Source organism: Pteropus alecto, unplaced genomic scaffold, assembly GCF_000325575.1.
Source record: "Pteropus alecto unplaced genomic scaffold, ASM32557v1 scaffold39, whole genome shotgun sequence".
In the NCBI taxonomy this organism is placed as follows: domain Eukaryota; kingdom Metazoa; phylum Chordata; class Mammalia; order Chiroptera; family Pteropodidae; genus Pteropus; species Pteropus alecto.
This window is the reverse complement of record NW_006443568.1, coordinates 7,440,900-7,457,701: the sequence shown is the minus strand read 5'-3', so window position 1 is coordinate 7,457,701 and position 16,802 is coordinate 7,440,900. Positions and strand designations below refer to the sequence as shown.

General features: G+C 34.2%; 1 protein-coding gene across 16 annotated transcripts in view; it reads left to right on the top strand.

Moving 5' to 3' along the window:
- The window catches only part of EPB41 (erythrocyte membrane protein band 4.1), a 153,545-nt gene that overhangs the window by 103,236 nt on the left and 33,507 nt on the right, over positions 1-16,802 (top strand). For 10 of the 16 annotated variants that reach the window (XM_015598909.2, XM_015598919.2, XM_015598911.2 and 7 more), the window contains exons 10-14: positions 1,178-1,275; positions 3,250-3,422; positions 7,735-7,940; positions 11,101-11,157; positions 12,329-12,391. In XM_015598909.2, coding sequence (XP_015454395.1) covers positions 1,178-1,275; positions 3,250-3,422; positions 7,735-7,940; positions 11,101-11,157; positions 12,329-12,391 — 597 coding nt within the window. The remainder of the gene's footprint in view (positions 1-1,177; positions 1,276-3,249; positions 3,423-7,734; positions 7,941-11,100; positions 11,158-12,328; positions 12,392-16,802) is intronic. The other 6 variants (XM_025041328.1, XM_015598914.2, XM_006924330.3 and 3 more) reach the window with 3 other exon arrangements.

Genomic DNA, 16,802 nt, shown 5'->3' with positions numbered 1-16,802 from the left:
ATTTAGAACCATAATTATTTACCTGTGCCTAGCACAGAGCAGTCAGTTTCTTCCCTCAGAGAGTTTCAAACCCAAGAGTCGTTCAGTCAATAGATATTTAATAGGGCTTTCTTTGTGCCAGGCACTATTCTAGAAGCTAGAAACAGTGAATAAAAGAGTCCATCCCTCAACAATATTACCTTTTAATGTGGGGGCCAAGGGGGAAAAATGCACGTGCGCGCGTGCACACACACACACACACACACACACACAAATATTAATAAGTCTGATAATTGAAGTCCTTGGTTTCTTTAAATGTCAACTATATAATATATACCATAATGTAGAATTCTTACTTTAAGAAAGCAATCAGGAACAACAGTAGGATTTTGAGAAACAGAGTATTATGACTATAGTAGATGATTTAGAAGTAGCATGGTTTAGTGGAAACCATGAAGTTCTGGTTCTGCCACTTAATAGCTCAGACTGAGTAAAAACTTGTCTGGCCTTAGATTTTTCATGTGTAATACTGTCTAACCATAGTGTTATTGATAATGAAAGGCACTAGAAATAAATGTCAGTTTCCTTTCCATCTTAAAAAATATCCTTAAGGCAAAAACAGAGAGGCAAGAGACTAACAGGACAGTGTTTCTGGTAGCCCTATCAAGATGTGGTATACCTCAGTCAAAGAGGTATCTCAATAAATTAATGATCAATCAAAGGAAAAGAGAAAATAATTCGAGTTGGTTTGAGCCAAAATCTTTAGCTCCTCTTACTAAAAAGGATTGCATAATCATATTGATTGATTGGAGGAATCATCTACTGTTCCATTCTCTGATCATTGAGTAGTCTAGTATTCCAAGTGCAGACGGTGACTAAGGAAGAGCAGTGTCTGGACAATCAAAAGGTAACTTAATTATGACTCAGGAAAATGTATTCTGTGTGTGTGTGTGTGTTTCTGAATAAAATAAGATGCATAAATAATATAAGATGTATTCCAGGACTTCTTTTTGTGGAAAAAGCCACTCTCAGTACATTTCTTTTGGTAAGTAGGAAAAATTTCAAATATTTCATGTCCTTAGGTTAGGAACATCCTTTTTATTCTCAGTGACCTCTTCTGTAGCACCATATTTCTCTGGCCCTGTATCACTGTAGTTGAATAATACTCTATGTTCTATGTTTATTTGTGTTTTTATAGCAAGAACAGTATGAAAGTACCATCGGATTCAAACTTCCCAGTTACCGAGCAGCTAAGAAATTATGGAAAGTCTGTGTAGAGCATCACACATTTTTCAGGTATTGTTCTCACTTAAGTATTTTTCAAGGATAAATTATTTATGCATGTTTTTATTTTAAGCCTGCTATTGAAATTCCCTTCTTTGAATAGCTGGCATTCTTTTATTTAGCTTAAGATCATCCTAAGCAAAACACAGTAAATCCAGGAGCTGAAATCAGTCCTACCAGGAGGAGGTACCCAGACTTACCTTCACATGCAATTTCTCTAAGCTGCGCTTACCTGCTTTCTGTGAGGCTTTTAACTAGAAGGTTAAATATAAGAAGCCAATCATTACCTTGGTTCTAATCAGCCCCAGAAAGGGAACACAGAGAACCATCTTTGAAGCCCAATTGTATCAGATAATCAGAAGACAGAAGAAAGTTTCATTTCTGCTTTTCAAGAGGCCATATCATATCATTACCCCCCTGTATTTATTTACCAAGCATTTTCTGTGTGCTTACTCTTTGTGTAGTCACTGTAGTAAGCATGGGAATAAACCACAAGATAGTTTTAGTCCCTGTCCTGATGGAACATACAGTCTAGCAGAGAATATAGACCTTTACAAATATTACTTGTATTAAAAGGAGAGCCAGCTAGTTATTGTCAGCTTGCCTTTTTAAGAAAATTTCTTTATTTTGGAAAATTGTATACATAGCAACTGTAAAGAGAATAGTATAATGAACTCACCGTGTACCTGTCACCCAGCTTCAATAATTATCATGCCAAGGCCAGTCTTGTTTTATCTATAGCTCCACCCACTACTTCCCAATTATTATGAAGCAAATCTGAGACCTCATGTTATGTCATTCACAAATAAACTTGACTCTGTATGAATGGCTCTCAGGAGAGAGAACCATGATATCTTTTCCTTCTACTTGTATTTTTGTATTATACTTAGCACTATAGTACTGGGGACAAGAAGAAGTATCAAGGAAAATACTATTTCAATTCACATTTCAAAATAAAACATAAGGATACATTTTATACCTGGTTAAAGAATCTTTATTATTGGCATTAAGATATTTCTTTATACTTTCATCATCCTCTTTAAAATAAAACCAAGAAAATAAAATTTTAAAAAAGAGTTAGGAAGAGTGGAAAAAAGTTATTTTGAATATATATGTGTTAGAGATTTAATATATATGTGTTATAGATTTCAGCTACAGACAATGTATTTACTCGTAGGATAGCATATTTAAATCCATTGCATCAAAATAAGAGGATATCTTAACATATAATGCTTCATTACTTAAAAGAAAATATTTGATGAATTAAAGTAAACTATCCCCAAGGGAAAAAAATACTTTTTTTTGATAGTATTTGATATAGTAATTTATGTATTTATTCAGCAAACATTTATTGAGTGCCAAATTCATGCCAGGCGCTATACCAGAAGTGAAAACACAAAGATGAATAAGTCACAGTGTTTATCCTTTACCCTTATAGAGTTCAGTTTTGTAGTAGAGACCAGCACATAAATTGTTTCAATTCAGTGTAGTAAATGCCATGACAAAAGAGCACAGGATACTGCATAAAAAGGGGTTCTTAACTGAGTTGAAAATGATTTGACAAAATTGTTATTCTAGTTGAGTGAAAAAAAAAAGATCTCTGGGCTTGGACTATCCAGCCTCTTAACAACTATATGACCTTAAGCAAGCAACTTCTTTTTTGAGGTTCAATTTCTTATATACATAAAATGATATTATGGGATGTAGTAAAAATATTACAGTGCTATAAAAGCATTTTGAAAACCATAAGGCCCTATCTACAGAGCTATAAGATGATATTATTAATATAGGCCACAAGAAAATTATGCTTTGAGAAATGACATAGAATTAAAATCATGATTATTGGATTAGAAATCTGTCTTAATTACTAAAAGGAAACTATGATAATTTTGACACTTCCTTAAATCTTGATTTTGTTTTTAATCTCACAGTCTCAGAGTGAGATAAGATATATAATATATGATTATTATGTTCTTTTCCTCCCAGACTGACATCTACAGACACCATTCCTAAAAGCAAATTTCTTGCACTGGGATCGAAATTTCGATACAGTGGCCGAACTCAGGCTCAAACCAGGCAAGCTAGTGCTATGATTGACAGGCCTGCCCCACACTTTGAGCGTACAGCAAGCAAACGGGCATCTCGGAGCCTTGATGGAGGTTTGTATTGAATATTGATGATTTCTCATTACTCTAATTCTTTAGAGAGAGATAAAGGAAGTACAGTTATCTATAAGAGAGCCAAAATAAAGAATGTCAGTGGTAAAATGAAATGAATCTCACTAATTATCTAATTCAGTAGAATCATCTTAAGAAAAGGAGGACCGAGGTTCAGAGACAATAGTAACTAGATTAAGTTTCCACTGTTAGGTAGTAGTGAACCGAACACCACTAGAATTAGAATTCAGAATCTGTACCGCAGAGTGAAAACCTAATGTAGTATACTGAATTAAAGCCCTCTTGAATGTTTTTAAACAGTTATTTTTTTCCAAGTAGAAAAGAGGAAAAGGGTCTGCTTTAGTAGAACAATCATGTCAAAAGTTTATATTTTTTTTGTAACGTGGCAATTATATACAGAAAAAGCAATACTATTATTGGAATCTCCAAATTTTGTTTAAAAGATTTTCGATAGAATTTATGATTATATATGCTGACAGAAGATCTGTCTGAATTTTTCTAAGTTTAGTCTCAAGGATTTGAGAGCATTACTGAAATGAAGTAACAAGTCATATTTAGTTCTTTATGCCACTAAAAAAAGGTGGCTAATAAATAAAAGTTCACGGACATGGACAGTGGACTAGTGGTTACCAGTGGGAAGGGGGAAGGGGGAAAAAGTAAAAAAATAAAATGTTAAAAATAAAAATAAATAAAAGTTCAGAAGGTAATAACCAAAGTAGAGTATTGCTGATTACATTTATTAAGGACTCCCCAGTGTACAGTTCTATGCTATCTACTATAAAAGTCAGATTTCGTATTACAGAAGTTAAAGGTTGGGATTCTGGAATCAGACAGGCCTGGTTTCAATCTCAACCCCTGAATTTATGATCTGTCTTCTTGGGCAAGTTACTTAAATCTCTGTGCCTCAGTTTTCTCTTTCATAAAATGGGTATTATCATAATATAATACCTCAAAGAATTTTCATGAGGAATAAATTAAATGATGTATATATGGTGCTTAGCACAATGTCTGGCACTTAATAAGTGACCTCAAAATATTAGCTATCATTAAGATAAAAGTTTGGCCATAGAATTATTATTTTGTTTCGTATCATCCAAAACTACGCCGCAATATTTTGGTTTGTCGAATTATGGGAATATATATCATAAATGGCAAGCTTAGTTTAGAAAAATCAGGATTGATCAGTTTTGAAAGGAGAATACCAAGCAGTACAACTTTTGTGCTTCCATAGTGTGAATCATCTTCTTTCTGGTGTTTCTCTACTGTCTTGAGTTTGAAGGGGCTGTTTTGATAGTAATGGTACAAGACAAATTGTAGGCTAAAATAAAACAGAGTAATAGGGTAGGGGAATGTCTGGGAATGGGAGAGATTGGGGAAGTGTTTCGAATTGAGTACTCTGATCTAAATTTAGAAAATTCCTCTGAGGAGCTTTGTTTGAACTGAGACCTGAATTATGAGAAGGAGCCAGCCATCCCAAAATCCGGGGGGAAAACATTCTCAAAGAGGGAGTAGCAAGTACAAAGACCTAGGAGTAGGAATGAACTTGACATGTGTCTAGATCAGTGCTGTCTCACAGAACTTTCTGTGCTGCTAGAAATCTTCTATTTTGTGATGTTCAGTTTAGTAGACAGTAGCCACATGTGGCCATTATGGACTTGAAATGTGGTTATGTAACTGAATTTTAATTAAATTTAAATTTAAATAGCCACACGTGGCTAATAGCTTCCATATTGGACAGCACAGGTCTAGATCCTAATGGATGAAGGGAAGAGAAGTAAAAAATAAATGAGGTCAGAGAAGTAGGCAGGGGCCAGGTTGTGTAGGGCCTAGCAGGCCACAGTAAAGAGTTTAGATTTTATTTTAATTGCAGTGGAAAGCTATTAGAGGGAGTGATATGATCTGATTTCTATTTTTAAAAGATCACTCTGACTGCTGGGTGAATACTCCACTGAAGGGTGAATAAAATAGAAGCATGATGAGGTCTGTTGCAGGATCTGGGTGAGAGATGACAACCGCTGGGATTTGAATTATATCTCAATAAAACTGTTTAAAAAAAACAACCACCACTGTCACCACCATGATTCTCTGTTGTGATTCATAGTTTGTGGTCTTATTGAGAGAAGGAAAGAAATTTACTTCTCTCCAAGGCTCCCAGGTGATACCTTTCACTTGAATTGCATATCCATGTGTACATAATTAATTTTTTACCAACATGCTCTTGAAATAATATTAACCCATAACAAAAGAAATACAAGGACTTAGGTATAACATTAAAAGTTATTAATATTTAGAGTTTATAAAGTATTTTTATATCTATTGAGTATGCCTTCCTTAGCTAGCCTAGCCTATCAAATTAATATCTTTCACATTTTACAAATGATGAAACTTTCTGCCTCTGTTTCTAACTGCCAGTTTCCACAATTATACCTACTTTTCCACATACAGTACAGATTGCCAAGGCTAGGAATGCTGAAGACATAAATCATTTGGCTCTGCAATATTAGTATTGGATTAAAACCAAATGCAAGTGGCAAAATAACACATGGTGAAAGCATGGGCTATGTTTCTATGATGCCAGACAGAGTTGAATTAATTCTTTGAGGAGGTGTGAATACACATGTATAATGATACTTTAACACAACTGTGAGCAAAATATTTTGTCACATTCCGCTGTGTTGTTAGATTTGGTCTGCCATCTGCCATTCTTGCATTGACTGGCTTAGAGCACCCTTGAGTAACAGGGACTTGCAACAGGGCACAGAGTTTTCATTGAAAACTAGATTCTTGTGTTTCTGCTGTTTTTCTTATGTAGCCTCTGAGAAATGATTTCTTTCACTGGAGATCATTATAGGGTAACAAGCATTTCCTTCTTGGTGTTATGTATATGAAGTAGTTGTGAATTTCAATTTTTATCTGTCCTGATTCATGGAATTTCTTTGTTTTGTCTAATTCATACTGTTTATAAATCTAAATTTATCAGGATAAATTAAATTCTTTATACTCAATTTAAGAAGGCAAGAAAGTATGTAAGAAAAATTGTAAAGTCTTCCATGCAAAATAATTAAAATTTACAAGTGTCAGTAGAGGGAAGGATGATTTATTATTAGAATTATTAAATCATGTGGAAACACACTTGCAATCCTAGACACTGCCAGATAAGTGAGGTTTTACTAGAAAGTGTATAGATGTTTTCTTTTAGTCCCTGGAAGAAAGAAGATAAAAATCATAAAAGAGTGTGAGTGATTATTTTGAAGAAAGCAATCTGAAACTTGTATGCCCAATAGTCAAACCAAAACAACTATGAACTCTGAAAAGATCAACCTTTTGTCATGAGCCTGTATTGAATATTCTCTCCCAAACAGTCTATATATATAGCCTTTTCCCAAAATCAGTTTCCTAACCCCAGCAACCTTGGCCTGTATATGCACTGGATGCCAGTACCCCCCGCCCCTTCTCTCCCCCATGGTGACAACCAGAAATGTCTCCACACATTGCTGTAAGTTCTCTGGGGGGCAAAAATTACCCCCCGTTGAGAACCACTGTCTAAACATATTAGAGAATAGGAGTTGTAATACAAATTGAAAAGGTCTAGGAGATGGTAGGAATGAACTCAAAACGTTTGTTTGTTTGTTTGTTTGTTTGTTTGTTTGTTTTAGGGACTTAATTCATATTATTTTAATCAAATGACTTATTAAAAAGGAAATTGCTTGGTTCAAAGATTTACCTTTAAACAAGCATCAAAAGATCCATTTATCAAGTTAATTTATAATCATTCCAAGGAGGCTTCACAGAAGAAATCAGACTTAATTCTTTTTTTCTAGAATATATTTTTAGGTTCCCGAAATCACCTATAAATTAATAGATCTTTATATCAAAAAAATCTTCATGGAAGAAATCAGACTTAATCCTCTTTTCCCCCTCCATTACTACATTATACATTCTTGAAACTAACAGATTACAAAGTTAATCAATCTTGCTAAATTTTTAGTAAAATGAGTTTTCTGTTTCTTATTTTGATGTCAATGCCTCAACTCTTTTCCCCTTTTATGAAACATGATCACCAGCACATTTCAGCTTTTCTATTGAGGGTACTTTTAGCTTTCTTGTTGCCATCAGTTACCTGGCAGTGCACTACTAATGATATATATTTTTTTACCTTCTGTATGATAGCCCACTGGACACTATAATATCCTTATGTATCCTAGATTCATAATTATTTCACCTGGTGACTTTGAAGTAGAACAGTGATTCTTGCCTTCACTCATTCTTCTCTTTTCCTTTTGTCATTTAACAGCAGCTGTTGATTCAACAGACCGAAGTCCTCGGCCCACCTCTGCACCAGCTATTGCTCAGAGTCAGGTCACAGAAGACAGTGTCCCAGGTGCACCTGTCAAAAAAACAGTGGTTTCTAAAGCACAGAAGGAAACAGTGAAGGATGAAGTGAAAGAGGAAGAAGGGCCACCTGAGCAAGCTGAGCCCGAGCCCACAGAAGTGTGGAAGGTATGTCATAAGTGCAAGTATCTAGCTAATTCACTTTCTAATCTAGAGGTGTTAACTCCTTGACCAGGAAGATTTTCAAAGCATTGATTCTTGTAGAATTGTAACAAAGTTATTTCTTCCTCACTCTTTCTGAAAGAAGGTATCTCTCATGAACCTATAAAATGCTTTCATAGAATTATGTCATGAAGACTGTAAACTATACCAGAAGTTTTCACATGACCCACACCTTTACGTAACTTATATCTAAAACGAATGGGTGTATAAAACACAGCAGCACTGTGATCCTCTGTTTTTAAAAATAATTTTTACTCATCCAGAAGGAATCTGCACATTCCTTTTTAAGACTAAGCTACGCTAGTATGATTAAAATATAATTTGATTTCATAAGATGGATGTATGTGCAACATATCCAAAGAATATCCAGTATTACATAAAGCACATCTATGTGGTTTTTCAAACTTTGAGAAGCTTTAAAAAACGGGGAGGATCTACTGTGTAGGAGACGTTATACTACTTAGTTGCTTATAGTTCTGAGTTGATTGTCCCCACAGTCAGTGAACTTCGTTGAAAGATTACCAATTTAATTAGCAGATTTCCCAGGAGTAACAGTAACAGGACTGATCATTTATGTGTTGATAAGCTTTTAAAACACATTTAAGCAGTGAAGTTGAGGTGGTAGTTCAAATTTATTGAAGTAAATACAAGTCTCTCTGTTGACAAGATGAATTAATAGACACAGTCTTTATAAGAAAAAATGACATTTTTATATGTCTGTTAAGAAATTTAAAACCGTATAAGACCTTAGTAAGTACTCTCACCTTGGCAGATGGATTAATCCCATTCTTTTGGAGTCAGTTCAATATCTAATTTATCTGTAGAGCAGAGGCCAATCTGGCTCTGTTTTGACTATATTAAAAAAAAAAACTATTTAATATGACAAGCAGTTTTTACTGTCCTTGAGACCAACTTGAGTCTAGAGAGAAAAAAATTGAGTGAATGGTGCGTGTTTCCATTTTTGTACCTAGCCAAATGTACATGACATTGGACATCAGGTTCAGTGTCAACAGTGTCTTTTTAATCTTAGACTACTTCAGTTTTTAATGTTAGGATATCTCACTGGCACTTTTGACTATTAGGCTAACTGGAGAGTGTTGGATTATTGGAGTTGGCAAGAGAATCTTTTCGAATGGCTAAGATTTATTTGGCTTTTTGTTAACTTACTTGCTCTCTTGCCTGTAAATAGACACAATTATCTTTAAGAATAGGTTCCATTTGCTCTTGGGACCTTGGCAGAGTGGAGAGATCACTTTCTGGTATATGCTCTCTATTTAAGTGCCAGCAGGGATCTTCTTGCCAATTAATTCTGTGTAATGTGTTTTGAGGTACTTGTGTTGAGATCAGACTGAAAGCTACCACTACTATAGTAATAATAACCTATTACTATAATAGTAGTAACAGAATTAACGGTGACTCTGAGTTGATTTTATTATTTGTAGTGGTTATAAAATAATTATGGAATTTACCTGAAGCCATATTTATTATATAAAGCAACAGTAGTAATGAGTAGTCTTGTAACTGTAACTTTCATTATCTAACGCCAGTTTGGTGCCCGATAGAGACAGTTAGCTTTTTGGCATCTTGAGCTATTTTGCAGATGTGGAGATAATACCTCTCACCCATGTACATCTTTATCTCATTTAATGTTCTTTGTAGGGTCATACACAAAACTACTGTTGCTACTTGGCCTTCAGACTGAGGTAAAGGCTCTCAAGGTTTTTGCTGTTGGATCGCTAAGAACCCAAAGCAAAAAGTCATTATTCATTTACACAAATCATTTAAAGCTTTGCAAAAAATTGAAAACTACCATTTGTTAAGCATTGACAACTCTATGAAGATAGGTTTTTTATCAATAAAAAACCTAAACTCAGAGAGGTGAATTAACTGACTAATGTCCACATAGCAGGTATACTGGTTTTCAGAGTAGAAATGACCTAAATTATTAATTAATTACCCCTGGTAGTTAAAAGTGCTATTGCTGGATGTACTTCTGGTTTGTGTGTCACAAGGTTTGATGTTATGTTCTTCACATTCAGTCCTAGAGAAAATAGCACAATGACATTGTACTCTGAGGTAATGCTGCCACGGGCAATTAAAAAGAATATGTCAAATACACTGATTGATTGATGAGGTTCTGTAAAGAACTTAATGATACAAAATGAATTGACCCTTAAAAGCAGTTTTTGATTTTGAAATATCTGGTGCTTTAGACTTGCTCACTTTATTGTGCTTCCTCTTAATAGTCTAGGTTTTTGTTTTTGTTTTTTTTAAATACTTAACTCCATTTTGAGTACATAAAATGACTATTAATAAAGGTATTTCAAAGCTCTGAGGCAGGAGGCCTTATTCTCTTCTTACTATTAAAAATGAATCTTACCCATCTACCAAACACATGGGCTTCAACTCCCTAGAGAGGAAATTACAGTGTGTTGAATGTTGCAGCTGAGCCCCGTGTGTGCTTATTTATAAGTCAGCCTTGGAAATAATTGCATGCATCAGTAACAATTTGGATTAAGTTTATTTTGATGTTTTGTTGTCTAATAAACTCAAAGGGGGAACTGCCTCCTTAAATATATTGATCAACTAACAAAATGTTTTATATTTACCTGCTTGGTGTTATATGTGGTTTATTATATGTGTACTTTAACTGTAAAGATTTTCTTTTTGTGTCTATCCTGTATGTCATACATTGATATCTTCATTTGTAAATTTGTGTTTAAAAGTTAAAGTACTTCTAGATCATAAAACAAAGCAAAAACATGGCTTATTTAATTTAAGCCTAATTATTATTTTTAATAAATACTTTTTAATATAAATAAGTAAAAAATGTTTTCTTTATCAATATAATAATTACCTTAATTTTCTTTTTTGATTATTTGGCTGTCCATATTACCTCTTCAGCTTTGAAAATGTGATGGTCAACTAACAGACTGCTCTTGAGAGTAATTGTCCTTCCCTGTAACATCCCCTAAGGGCTGCATCATGATGACTACATATCAGCTTATTTTACAACCAGCTTTAAGATGTAGCTTATTTGGAAACAGTGCTCTTCATAGAAACCTACTAACCTAAAGTATTTTACCACTTTATTTCTTAAATGTAGGTGGAAAAAACCCACATCGAGGTCACAGTACCCACCTCAAATGGTGACCAAACACAGGTTTGTGCCAGTAGGCCACTTGTTCCTTTTCCCCTCCTTCCTTAATTTTTTATTCTCCTCCACTTCCCTCTCCTTAAAAAAAAAAAATTTAAATGAAGGTTCAAGCAAACAATGAACCAATATTTTATCATTTTTCTTTCTTTTTTTAATAATGGCAAAACAGAAGCTTGCAGGAAAAACTGAAGATCTGATAAGAATGAGGAAGGTTAGCCATTTTTCACTTTCACAAAACTGCATTAGCATCTTCCATCCTGACTTTTACAGTGCATTAAAAAGACAGTGATCCATTCTTTTCATTGATTTCTCTTAATCAGATATTACTTTCAAATAGCAGATATGTGTGTATATATATGCACACATGTGTATACAAAAGAAATTATAATCCTATACTATATAATAAGCATTTTCATTAAAATAAACTTTCCAGTAGGAAAATAACTTTTGAAACGCAGTGAAATAATTAGTAAAGGTCAAACCTGTCCTTTACATTTAAACTTTATAAGAAATGTTTCATAATGGCATCATATTTTTGAAATCATTGACAACATTTTATACATATTTATTATGGAAACCATCATAACAGCAACTCCCAGTATTGTTAATAACTATGAATTTGGCTGCTGTGTGCCTCATTCTTTCCAACTAAGGATGAATCAGTTCTTACTGACTAGAATATTGACTGATCATGTATAAAATGCCCATAGATCTTTCTTATGAAAGGTATTAGAGATGTACAGACTGCAGTATTATTAAGTATGAAATATGTCTGAAAAGCTAACTAATGTTTTAAAGTATTTCTCTACTCCATGGAACATGGAGTTTCAAAGCTTCTTAAAGTCATGCATTTTAAGAGAACCCTCAAACAGCTCAGTTTCAAAAATGAACATAAAACAGCTTGTTATGTAAGAAGCCAATGAAGCCAGGAGCACTGTCTATTTAAATAACATCATCACATTCTTTCATCGTTCATGAACAAGGTCATCTATTTTCCAGTGGTAATCGTGTCCTCTGTGTCTCCTTGTGTTCTGTGACCATTTCATATTGGCATATGCTGCGCTGTGGACATTTAATTTTAAATATTTTTTTTGGTTTGCCAATTTGCAGTTTTTCCCGCAAGAACAACATTTTAATTTTTTATGCTTTTCTGTTTTTTCCTCTTTCATTTTCACAGAAAAAGAGAGAGAGACTAGATGGTGAAAACATTTATATCAGACATAGCAATTTAATGTTGGAGGTTTGTATGAACTTGAAGCTTATTTAAGTTGGTTGCCTGTAACCTGCGTTCTTTGCTGATCCCCCTTTTCTTCTTTCTGTGCTGCGTTTGGTTTTGCATGCCATTGCATGGGTGAATTTTAGGTTTAAAATGCTTTTGCATGTTGGTAAACATGAAGATATGCAACCATCTCTCCTTCTGACTCTATTTAGTTTCCATCTCTCATACTTATCTAAAAAATATATGATTGGGACTACCTCTGCCTCTCGTGGTTCCATTGTCTTACCCACTTTTTGAAAATTCTAAATCATTGTTAAAAAGAATTTTCCAAGAGTATAAACTCCTTTATGTCCCAAGCATCAAATTTTTTATCTTCTGATGAGAGTGTGGAAAAGTAAGAAAAATGATCACAATTTGAAATGGTTTTAAAATATTGGGGATACCAGAATATGACAGAAGGATGGTCAGGGAGGAAAAAGATACAGGAAGGAAAGAAGGGAGCCTAGCATGAATGAGTAGGTAGTATGATATAAGATAGTTTAATCATAAAAACAGGTGTGTGGATATGAAATTATTATTTTAAAGAAAATTGAGGTTCAAGGAAATTAATTTCTCTAGGGACACAGAGCTGGTAAATTGATAAAGCTAAGATTTGAGCTAGGGTCTGTATAACTCTATTAAATTGTATTTTTTTCATTCAGAAGTAGTAACATATTGTCTGCTATAGGAATTGTATGGTCATTTTCCCATTATATTCAACATTGGTGAGATTTTACCAGTGTTATATTGTATGCTCTATCTAGCTTTGGGCTCCACATTGGATAGAGAAATATAGAACTAGAAGATTTGGGGAACTCTATGAGGAAAAATTAAGGAAACTGGAATTCTGTATGGAAAACACTGAGGCTACGTTAGTTGATGACCATATTATTTTACAATTCCACTCAAGACACAGCCAAAAGAAATGAGCACAGACTCTAATATCAGGGATTTAAAGGAAATATAAATATATAGGAAGATGATAAACATGGTTCCTTCCTTCAGGAAGCTTACAATGTGGGGAAATGGGGAGGAGAGAAATAGTAAACAAGTAGCAATTAAATTATTACAAGTTGTTATAAAAACTATGAAGGAAATAAACCCCATGCTGTTCTAATAAAAGGGATCTACTATGAACAAGATGGAGAGAGAAGTTCTCTCTGAAGAGATAACATTTTATCTGAGACCTGAAAGATGAATATATATTTAATGTGGTAAATGTTATTAAACTGGAAGTTCGTAGAAACTTTTTTAGATAGATATCTGGTTTAATATAATGGCCTCTACTAATTACTTAACCTTATCTTATTCTTTACCAAAACATATATTTTAAATGCCTGCTATGTATAAGGTACTCTGATAAGAGATACAAATTATGGCCAGCCTTCATTAATCACATACTCTGTAGTGGGCTCAATATCAAGTGCTTTACATAGATTTATTTCATGTAACATGAGGTTCTCCAAGGCTGGACCCCAGGATGTTTCAGACTTGGCAACTAGATCTCTTTGCTTTAGCCCGTAAATGAAACTAGACCTGAATGGTTCCACTTCTGAGATTAGGAAGAATAACAGACGTCAGTTGATCTTATTGTACTCAGCAATATAACATCTCCCGATTCCAAACATGCCTATTTCTTGACTAGTCCATCTTTAGTGCTTCCTCTTAACTGGAACCTGCAGTACCAATCATATATTTGACATTTGTTTCATGAGGTGTGTTATTGCTTTTGAGACTCATAAAGTCCCCGTGTGTGATGTGTTTTCCCCAGCATTTCATTGACAGACATGAGAGGGGATTTCTAATAAATGTGTGTTTGAAAATTAAAATTACTAACTACCTTTTGAGAATATTTTATATTTAATGAAGTGTTTGGTTTGATTGTTGCTAAAATTATATGATAGGCATCAAAAAGTGTCTAACCTGAAAACAGTAAAAGAAATTTGGCTAATCATCATTCCCTAGTTATTATAAAAGTTTGGGTTTTATTTTTCTTCCTAAGGAAGTTCTCTCAAGTTATCTGTCACTCCAGCAGGTTTTTTTTTTAAGCATCCCTCCTCCCCCTACTCCTACCCCACCCCCACTAATGCTTTGTTCTGGCACAAATAAGGTCGAGTTCATTTTTAGATCTACCGCCTCCTCCTCCATCTCCCAGAGGGAACCTGTAGCAAGTGTCTATGACAAATTCTATTTGGAACAGGTCCCTTTGAGATCTTAATTTTACTCTGTGCCCCCACAGGTTTCCAAAAGAGCCAGCTAAGAAGGATGGAGAAAGCTCCCTCAGAATACTGATGTTATTGAAACATTTATTTTCTCAGGTTCAGAGCCAAACAAAAGCTAGGCAAGAAGAGTAGTAACTCACTAGTCTCTCATTTAAGAGGCTAATGTAGAGAGTTATGTTTTTACCATAGCATCTCTTGCTTGTTTTTGTTTAGTTCTATTCACACTTTTAACTCTCCCAAAAATGTTAAGTAGTTCTTGGCCCAAGCAGATTTAATTTCCAGTCAGAAGCTGGGTGACAGGTGGGTCTCAGTTGCTCAGCCTATTACTGAGTCTTTAACTGAGCTTGTTCATGCTTTTTCTTTAGCTAGTAAACATGCTTTTCTTGCTTTCAGCTAGAACAGAAGTGCAAACTGTTGTTTCCCCATGGTGAAGCCCATATTCATGAGCTATACTAACATTTCATTCCAGCAAGCAAGAGATATTCTTATAGGGAAGCTACAGGATTGCTCTTTTGGGCTTAGTTTTCTCTTTGAATAATTGCAAAGCAAATATACATGGTTCATTCTTATAAAAATAAAAAGAATAGACTATTAAATGAATTTTCTGAGTATCTCCAGAATCAAAATTTTGTCATGTGCCTCATTGATTCTTTTTCCTATGCTATTTGCCCTTGTTGTTGCTTTTGAAAAAATTTAAATTAGTTGAGGCCCAAATTGCTCCAGAAAAAACCTTTTTAAACAAAATTTTACTTAAATGAGTTCCAATTTTTCTTTTCAAAATGAGGCTGTTTCCCACAGAGCCAAAGAAAAAAAAAATCCCAAAATTCACATAGCATATTAGGTGATATATTTAGTATTATGCTTTTCTTGGATACAGAGCTGCCTTGATATGTAATAAACACAGAATTTTTAGTAGTCATCAACTGACAGCATCTTACATATTTTGATCTCAAGCATAGATCGTTCACATTTTTTCAGAGAAGTATGTTGGACAAAGAACATTTGAGTTTTTGTCTTTAAGTTCTATTTCCCAGATTACTTCTGGCCAAGTTTTGAAAGTTGTTATATACCTCATATTACATAAACCTTACTATTCTCATATTATTTCTAGTTTTATTAACCTTAGTGTTGATCATTTCTCCATAGGATGACCCCTTTAAGAGCTTACCCCTAGTTGTCCAGTATGCAAATCTGCTGGAACAGTTATTTTAAATCATCAAGGAGATATATAAGGTATTTGATGAACTCTTGTTAAATCACTCCCGATTCATTCAACATTACTAGAAGAAGGTCCTTATTTTGGATTGTACTAAGGAATGAAACGAAGCTGTGAGAAGATATGAAACATAAGGCTTTTAGTTTGTGTGAATAGTGTTGGCAAAGAAAAAAAAAAGCCATTGTATTACATATCCCTGAGTAATTATTCAGAGATAGTAACAATCTGTTCTGGAGGCTTGAGCCAAGAATTTTGGTAATATAGATATATAATCTTCTTTGTAATCTTGGAGCCAATTACTTTCTCAGAGGAATAAGTCTTTTTTTAAAAAAATTGTAGTTGACATACAATATTATGTTAGTTTCAAGTGTACAGCATAATGATTTAACATTTATATACCAGTAACAAATTATTGTATCAAGAAAGGGCTATTCTTATTTACCAAAACCCAACAACGGCCACCTAGTAATGTGGAAGCAAAATAATCTCCAAGTAGAAATAGAGGGATACTGTACAGTTGCAGCTCACTAACACAAGGCAGCCAGTGGTGGAAGTCGAATCTTTCACCATGTCCTTTATTTAACAATTTCTCCTTGTCTATTGCTATCTCCATCCTGCCTGAGCTGAGCCTAAGTCAGTTCACATCGAACTGAGGCTAATTGAGTTGTGGGATTACCTTCTTGGGATGAGGAGTTGGAGATCTAGCAATGTGTCATAATGAGAAGAAGAATTGTAAAATTAAAGAGTGAGTTCCTTAATGGTTATATAACTGCTAAGAGCTATGGGGTTATAATGCTTCACTGCTTCCAAGAAAAGCACCTTGTTTAAAAAAAAAAAGCAAGCAAATATACCATGTTGTATATTTACAATTTGAATGTAGTTTATGGATTAGTAAATCTATCCTGGATGTGGTGTGTTTTCTACCAGTGCCCATGATCTGTGATGGGCTTCCCTT